This window comes from Bison bison, unplaced genomic scaffold, assembly GCF_000754665.1.
Source record: "Bison bison bison isolate TAMUID 2011002044 unplaced genomic scaffold, Bison_UMD1.0 scf7180017864038, whole genome shotgun sequence".
NCBI classification, from domain to species: domain Eukaryota; kingdom Metazoa; phylum Chordata; class Mammalia; order Artiodactyla; family Bovidae; genus Bison; species Bison bison.
In genome coordinates, this window is record NW_011494610.1 from 698158 (window position 1) to 706736 (window position 8579).

At 49.3% G+C, this 8579-nt stretch overlaps 1 protein-coding gene across 1 annotated transcript in view; it reads right to left on the minus strand.

The window, feature by feature from the left end:
- The window catches only part of CDH22 (cadherin 22, type 2), a 104673-nt gene that overhangs the window by 71895 nt on the left and 24199 nt on the right, over window positions 1–8579 (minus strand). Inside the window, 1 exon segment of the mRNA XM_010835113.1 lies at window positions 4–298. Coding sequence (XP_010833415.1) covers window positions 4–298 — 295 coding nt within the window.

Genomic DNA, 8579 nt, shown 5'->3' on the forward strand with positions numbered 1-8579 from the left:
CACCTGTGGGTGAGAGCTCGGCCACGCTGCCAATGTAGGGGCCATGCAGGAAGCGGGGCTCGCTGTCGTTGATGTCCTGCACCTTGATGATGAACTCTGACTCAGGCTCCAGCAGGCGGTTGGTGGCACGGTCCCGAGCTTGAGCCCGCAGGGTGTAGAAGGTCTTCTGTTCCCGGTCCAGGCGCTCCATGGCGTGGATGTCACCTGTCAGCTCATCAATCAGGAAGATGGTCCCAGCGCCCTCACCCGAGATGGTGTACTTGATGGCCCCGTCACCCTCGTCTGAGTCCGAGTGGATCTGGGGAGGCAGGGAGGAAGGCAGGATGGAGGCCAGGGTGGGAGCCCCTTTTGGTGCCCCACTCCCCCAGCAAGTCCCACTGGGAGCCTGTTCCTAAGCACATCTCTTCTTGCCCATTCTTCAGTGAAGACACTGAGGCTGGGGAAACCAAATGTCATCCCAGTCCCAGGCCTCACTGTCTGGTCTGGCATGTTTCACTAGCCCTCCATGGCTCTTCCTGCTCTAGCCCTGCCCCTGTAATCGACCTTCCCTCTGTGGCCAGAGATATCAGCCTCAGAGGCAGATCTGAACAGGTCCTCCCCTGCATGCAATCTTCTATGGCTCCCTATCACCCTTACAAAGAAGTCATAGCCACCTCCACACCTCTCTGCTTCTTCTTTGCGTGTCCTGCCTTATTTCTCTATCTACTGAAAGTCTCCTCATCCTGCAAGGCTTGCCACATCTTGCAAGTTTAAATGCCACCTCTTCTCAAAAGCTTTTTTTGGGGACCCACCCCCACCCCCACCTCCACTCCACCTCCAGCTCTGCCATTCCGCTCCAAGATCTTTGCAAGACGTCAAGCCATCGTTATCACGTTTGCTGTAGCCATGCTTCTCAAATCTTACTATGCATGCAAATCACCCAAGATCTTGGTAAAAAGCAGATTCTGACCCAGGGAGTTTGGAGTGGGGCCTCAGAATTTGCATTTTTAGCAGATTTCCAAGCTGCTGTCCATGACCCTTGCTGGAGTAACAGGGATAGGGTCCCTAGGCTCAGAGCCTGCAGAAGTATCTTTCTACTTCTCTGGAGAGCAGCCTCAGGGCTTGGCATATGCTGGAGACAGGGACTGGAAGGACAGAGGGGAAAGTGGGGTGCAAACGGGAGGAGCACCCACCATGTGCCCGGCAGTGAGCTGAGCAATTTACATACTTATTTGGTGCAGAGGGCTTTAAAAAGAAAACTGCTATTAGAGTAGGTTTTGCTATCTTTACTTGGCAGATTTTTTTTTTTTTTCCATTTTCCTTCTGAGGACTAGAGAGATGGGATGAATTGCTCAAGGTCAGACTGCTGGAGGAACTGGCCTGGTCCACAGTCTGGGCTTTCTCACTCCATCCTCACGCCTCCTGGGAGAAGCCCACGGTGGAGGGAAGAAGCAGTACAGCTTGGTCAAGCCTCAGTGCCAGCATCACCTCCCTGTGAATTCTCGCACAAGTCACTACCTCTCTGGGCCTCAGGTCCCTCCTCTATAACATGCGGAGCATAATAGCACCTCCTCCTAGAGGTGCTGGAGGGTGGCACGCCTGCATGCTAAGTGACTTCATTCGTGTCCAACTCTTTGTGACCCCATGGACTGTAGCCCGCCAGGCTCCTCTGACCATGGGATTATCCCAGGCAAGAATACGGAGTGGGTTGCCATTTCCTCCTCCAGGGGATCTTCCCAACCCAGGGATCAAACATGTGTCTCTTACATCTCCTGCATCGGCAGAGGGGTTCTTTACAACTAGCACCACCTGGGGAGCCCAAATGGAGGGCTAATTGAGTCTGAAGTCCACATAAGGCCCTTAGCACTTGCCTGGCACCAGATGATGTTAACAATATGTAACAGCCAGCCTGGCAGTGGCACTGCCTATGGAGTGGTACCACAGCAGAGCCCCTGCTGGTCCAGGTGGGAACACTTTGGATGCTGGATCACAGAGAGGTCCGAGGAGCGGAGGGAGCGAGGGGAGGGAGAGGAAACAGACTATTAACCGCAGGTAGGGAGACTTTTCACTATTTTAGCAACTGGTACAACTATACTGGTAGGTACTAGCTGAAAATCAGTCCTGCCCGAGACATAGTAAGTGTCCCATAAATGGTAGCTATCATTATTATTATATTATTGTTAAATGTTAGCTATATATAACTGAGATTTAATCCAGGCATGCTAAGCTCCAGAACCCAGGCTGTTTTCACTGCACCGAGATCTCCTGGGCAAGGAACCAGCAGAAAGACTGTTCTCCCACATAGAAACACCCAAGTCCTTATCCTACAACGTCCAAATCTCTCAGGCAGCTCTGAGCAGAAGAAAACGCATCCAAGGAAGCCAGTGACCTTGGGTGGCTCTCTGCTGCTCTCTAAGCTTCCGTCAAGATGGGGCATGAACAAGAGAAGCCCTAAAGGCCCCTTTCAGGCCAGGAGGCCATGTACCCCAGCCCACTCAGCAGGATAACAGGTGCCAATGAAGTCATCACAAAGAGGGATAAAAGCCCACCCCCTGCCATGCAGGAGGAGCCTGGGTATAAATTCTGCTGGTGGAACTTTGTGTCTGAAAGGTGGATTATAGAAGTGCCATTTGGAAGATTGAATGGCCCATAAACATTTTCATATTTCATTAGCCGATTAATGGGCATCTCTCTCTTTTTGGCGAGTCTGCTGATTCTCAGCAGAAATTGCGGGGAGTAAATGGAGGTGTCGGGTGGAACCTTTCCGGGTCCCCGTCCTGTTATAGATTGCCCCAATTAATGCCCGTCCTGGGCTCCACTGAGAAGCCTTCTTCCTGTCCAGTTACTGTTAATAGATTTCTCATAAGTGGCTGGATTGTAAAAACCTCATAACTCAGTTTAATACCCCCAATAAAATTATCTCAAGACATCGGCCCTGAATCATCGGCAGTGCTGGAGATGAGGAGACCTGTCTCTCCTGTTTGCTGTTTACGCTGTTCCTCCACCTCTGCCCGGAGGAGGTGGGGACCAGAGAGGGTGAATGGGTTCCCTTTTTGGATGACTTCACCCACTTCCTAGTCAGATCCGTTGCGGGTTTATTTAATCAGCACACACTCCTCCCCAGAAGTCTGGTGGAATAGATGCCATTTGGGGGAATGCATAACAGCGGTAATCTTATTAGTCTTCATCACCACCCTAATAAGAATGAAATGTCATTCTTAGTTCCATTTATCAGATGAGGAAACTGAGGAACACAGAGGGGAGGTCATTTGTTTGGTCACCCAGCTAAGTGCAGGAAGCCAATCTCCTGAACCCATCACTCATGAATCTTGTGATCACACCATCTGTTATTTTTATCCCTCTGGGTCCGTTTTTCCACCTGAGAAATCGGATCAAGTCCTACCTGGCACAGATGCGGTGAAGACAAAACAGGTTCAACCCCTGGGTCGGGAAGATCCCCTGGGGAAGGAAATGGCAACCCACTCCAGTATCCTTGCCTGGGAAATACCCATGGACTAGGAGGAGCCTAGTGGGCTACAGTCCATGGGGTGGCAAAAAAGTTGGACACAACTCAGCAACTAAACAACAACACACTCTGTAAGTGATTGTCGCCTTCCCTTTCTGTCTCCTAGGTCTCCATCACATCCCTGAAGCCTTTAACATTTTATCTCAGCCTCTGGCCAGGGATCGCCTACCAGTAAGGAATAGAAAGGAGGGAGTGAAACCCAGTGATGACGTCATTGATATTCTTCCATGAAGTGTGACACAGAGCTCATGCTGGGGCCCAGGGGCTGCTCTCTGGGGACAGCAGAGTCGGACAGAACTGGTCAGCCTGTGGAGGAGCTAAGAGCTCAGAGCTGCAGATTTGGGCTGGGTTGGGGCTGCTTCCCACCCCCCACCCCCCGCCCGGGTCCTGGTTCTGGAATGGAGAGGGAGTGGACAGAAAATCTTGGCAGGTTAGAGTCCACAGGGTCACAGAGTCAGACATAACTGAAGTGACTTAGCACGCGCACACGTGCGGATCATTCTATCCCAGGATGATATTTCTCAAGAACCTCAGCTATGAGGCTGGAGGATGGGACTTTTATTTACTGAGCGCTTACTACATGCCAGATTGCAAGCCTCTGCAGAAGTCTAATTTAACATTGTGGCAGGACTTCCCTGGTAGTCTAAGTGGTTAAGAATCCACCTGCCAATGCAGGGGACATGGGTTTGTTCCCTGGCCCAGGAAGGTCCCACATGCCATGGGGCAACTGCCATGGCCCATGTGCCACAACTACTGAGCCCACACTCTACAGCCAGTGGGTTGAAACTACTGAGCCCACGTACCCTGGAGCCCGTGCACTACAACAAAAGAAGCCAAGGAGAAGCCCACGCACCGCGTCTAGAGAGCAGCTGCCACTTGCTACAACTAGAGAGAGCCTGGTGCATAGCAAGGACGACCAAGCGCAGCCAAAGATAAATAAACATAAAAGAAAACATTGTGGCCTATGTAAATGTCTCTCCATTTTCCAGAACAGGCTGAGATGGTCCCAGGTCTGTCTGACTCCAAAGCACAGGTTGGTCCCTCTGCAGCCCTTGGAATCTCGTCCACTTACAGGGCTTCCCTGTAGCTCAGTTGGTAAAGAATCTGACTGCAATGCAGGAGACCCTGGTTCAATTCCTGTGTCACGAGGATCCACTGGAGAAGGGATAGGCTACCCACTCCAGTATTCTTGGGCTTTCCTGGTGGCTCAGCTGGTAAAGAATCGCCTGCAATGCAGGAGACCTGGATTCGATACCTGGGTTGGAAAGATTCCCCTGGAGAAGGGAAAAGCTGAGCAGGTCCCAACTGACCTTCTCAGTCGGACACAACTGAACGACTTTCACTTCACTTCACTTAGTCCGCTTACAACATTTCTGGTTAAGGAAGAGGGAGAAAGGAAGAGGGGGTGGGCTGGAGGGCAGTCATGGGGCTGTTTGGCTTCGACAGAGGCCTGTACCACCCTGGACCCGCAGGCCATGGTCATTGGTGGCCTTTTCAATCTGAGCCTCTATCTCATCATTTGGAAAAGGACTTCAAAATCAGAAGAGATGATGGGCTTTGGATATATGAAGAGCCAGGTGCCAGCGTCTGCTTTGTCACCCACTTGTTGCCTGGCCCCAAGTGAGAGGCTACCTTCCTCCAAGCCTCGGTTTTGTCAACAGTAAATGAGACTGACAGAGCTTCCTCGGAGTCTAAAGAGGCACTAGACGACATGTGGGAGCCCCTGGCACATACGAAGTGCTCACTGAAGACACCTTTTCTTTCCTCTTCTGGCACCTGGTCTCAAGAGAGATTGAGGGTCACCGAGTGCATCCATTCCCCCAGCTCCTGACATAATAACCATAGACTCAAATCCTGACCCACTGGAGACAGGGGGCCCATTATGCAACATCTTCTTGTCTTTTATTTATTTTTTAAGTATTTGTTTTTTATTATTGTATTATTATTATACTAATTATATTATTATAAGTATTATTTTATTTTATTATTCTTAGTTTATTTATTTTTATTTTCTGACCCTGCCAAGTGGTATGTGGGATCTTCGTTCCCTGACCAGGGATTGAACCTGCATCGCCTGCATTGGAAGTGTGCTGTCTTAACCACTGGACCGCCAGGGAAGTCCCTCTTCTTGCCTTTTAGGCTCAGCTCGTTTCCTCCTGCAGGCAGCCCTCGCATTTGCCCTCCGCCACGCACCCTCCCCTCTGCTCCACACTCGCCTATGACACCTCTAGATTGCAGTCCGTCTCCCCAGTTCTCATGGGGCTCAGGGGCAGGGACTAACTTTGGTTCATCTTTGTCTGAATTCCCCATGCCAGGCACATAATAGGTGTCCTGACAACGTATGCAGAGAAAATACAGGGGGAGTGGGAGAGGTGAGTGTGTGTGTGTATGTGTGTGTGTGTGTGTGAGAGAGAGAGAGAGAGCGAGCGCGCAAGTGTGTATGTGAGATGATGAGCTCAGATCAAGCATATGGCTGTTCATTTCCATTTCCCTTGTACCTAGGTTAGGCCACAGCACCAAACATTGAATACATGAATAATGAAATATACAACTGTCATTGTGTGTGTGTGTGCTTAGTCGCTTTAGTTGTGCCTGACTTTTTGAGATCCCATGGACTGTAGCCCACCAGGCTCCTCTGTCCATGGGATTCTCCAGGCAAGAATACTGGAGTAGGGTGCCATGCCTTCCTCCAGGGGATCTCTCCAACCCAGGAATTGAACCCATATCTCTTATGTCTCCTGCATTGGCAGGAGGGTTCTTTACCACTAGCGCTTACCTGGGAAGCCCTGCAACTGTCATTAGAATTTTGCAACTGTCTTCCAGGATTTCTGAAGGATCCAGTCACTCTGTTCAATCCCAGGTACCTGTGAGCTAGACTAGGAAGGACAATCACTAGGCACACTTTTAGACCCTCTACTGTTACCTCCTTGATATTTCATAATGATCTTATGGCTCAGAGTTCATCCTCTCCCCATTGTACAGATTGGCAAACTGAGGCTCACAGAGGGCACACATCCTACCTAAAGCCACACAGCTAACAAGAGGCAGCCCAAGGCCTGTCTGCCTCCACATCTGGGTTCTTTTCTCTGCAGCTATTGGAGACAGCCCCGCAGGGGATTCCCCCTCCCTAAGCCTCAGCCCTGGATCATAAACAACTTGAAAAACACCAGAGTGATGGCTTCTCATCCTTGGGGGGGGGGGGTGGTGGTGCTGAAAAATGGGATTTACGAGGCCATTAATTACTTCCTCCTAATTAAATCAAAATTAAATGCGAGCAGAGGTACGTTTTCCTTATTAAAGACAATTAAACGGACAGTGCGGCTACGCAAATAAAACGAGCCCAGGATTTAAACGGAAAGCAAATCAAATAAAAAGCCTCCCCCAGAATGAGGGATCTGTTCATGCCTGTGCTACTCGTAAACCAGGAGTTCATCAATTTTCTTTAAATATTAGCAACTTAATTAAATCTGCTCTCCTCCCTACTTTAATCCTGCCGTATATCTAAAATAGATCTCACCGCCCACAGGAGTTGGTCATAAGTGCTGACCCCATAATTCTCTTTAAAAAAAAAAAAAAAAGAATTAAAAATCCTACAAAACCCACATCCAGCTGACAGAAGCCTCGGGGGAAATTACAGTTCGGAAAAGGGATTAGTCAAAGTACCCAGATTGTATGGAAATGTTGGGAGGCCGCTCTGAGGGTGGGAGTTGTAAGAAGGTGTAGGGAAGAGGTGAGCCCCCAAGCTGTTGGGGTGGGTGGGGGGGCAGGACAGCAGAGGGAATTGTTGGTGTGGGGCCCTGGTGACAACCACGGGGCCCAGTGGCTTCTGCAGGTGCCAACAGGAGCCTGGTGGTGAGTGATGGAGGAGGCGGCTGTAAAATAGGTTACCGTTGGGCGCCTGGGGTTCACTCCACGGATGCTGCTGTTGCTAAGCTACCTTTGGAATTCGACAAGGACGGATGCTCCCAGCAGCTCCCTGGGGCGGGGGACCGGGAAGCAGTGAATTAACTGAAACTGTGAAGTCCTTTCTCCCTGATGAGTGAGAGAGTGTGGTATGAATGTGTGCGTATGTGTGCATATGTGTGCGTGCATACACAACCACTTGTACAAATGTGGGACTTGGCTGGAATGGGAACAGGTGGTTTTCAAGAGGACGAGCTCATCTTCCCAGAGTGAGGGGTGGGCTGGCGACCACCTCCCCCTACTTTGTGGAGAGAAATTAGCACATCGGGTTGCAACGAAGGTTTTCGGGATTAGGGGCGTGGGTTAATACCAGTGTATACTCAAGGCAGTGGGAATATCAGGCAAGATCCATCATAATAAAAGCTAATACTTACTGGGCACATAGAACGTGCTCTCCAGGTTCTTGGCATATGCTAACTCATTGAATCCTCACTGGAACTCTGAGTAGGTGCCAGGTACAGCCTCACTCAGCAGATGAAGAAACTTAGGCACAGAGAGGTTAAAAATGTGCCAAGGTCAGAAAAGGAGTCAGCAGCAGAGCTGAGATTTGAGCCCGGGCAGTCTGGCTCTGGTTGAACAGCAAAGTGAATCAGTCATACATATACGTATACATGTACATGTACATATACATGTACATATACATGTACATATACACATACACATACACGTACATATACACATACACATACACGTACATATACACACACATACACGTACGTATACACACATACATGTACATATACACGTACATGTACACATACACATACATGTACATGTACATATACACATACGTGTATGTGTATAATAATATAAATACATATACATGTACATGTATATGTATAATAATATAAATACATTTTCCAATAAACTGTGGAAAATTCTGAAAGAGATGGGGATACTAGACCACCTGACCTGCCTCTTGAGAAACCTGTATGCATGTCAGGAAACAACAGTTAGAACTGGACATGGAACAACAGACTGGTTCCAAATAGGAAAAGGAGTACGTCAAGGCTGTATATTGTCATCCTGCTTATTTAACTTATATGCAGAGTACATCATGAGAAACGCAGGGCTGGAAGAAGCACAAGCTGGAATCAAGATTGCCGGGAGA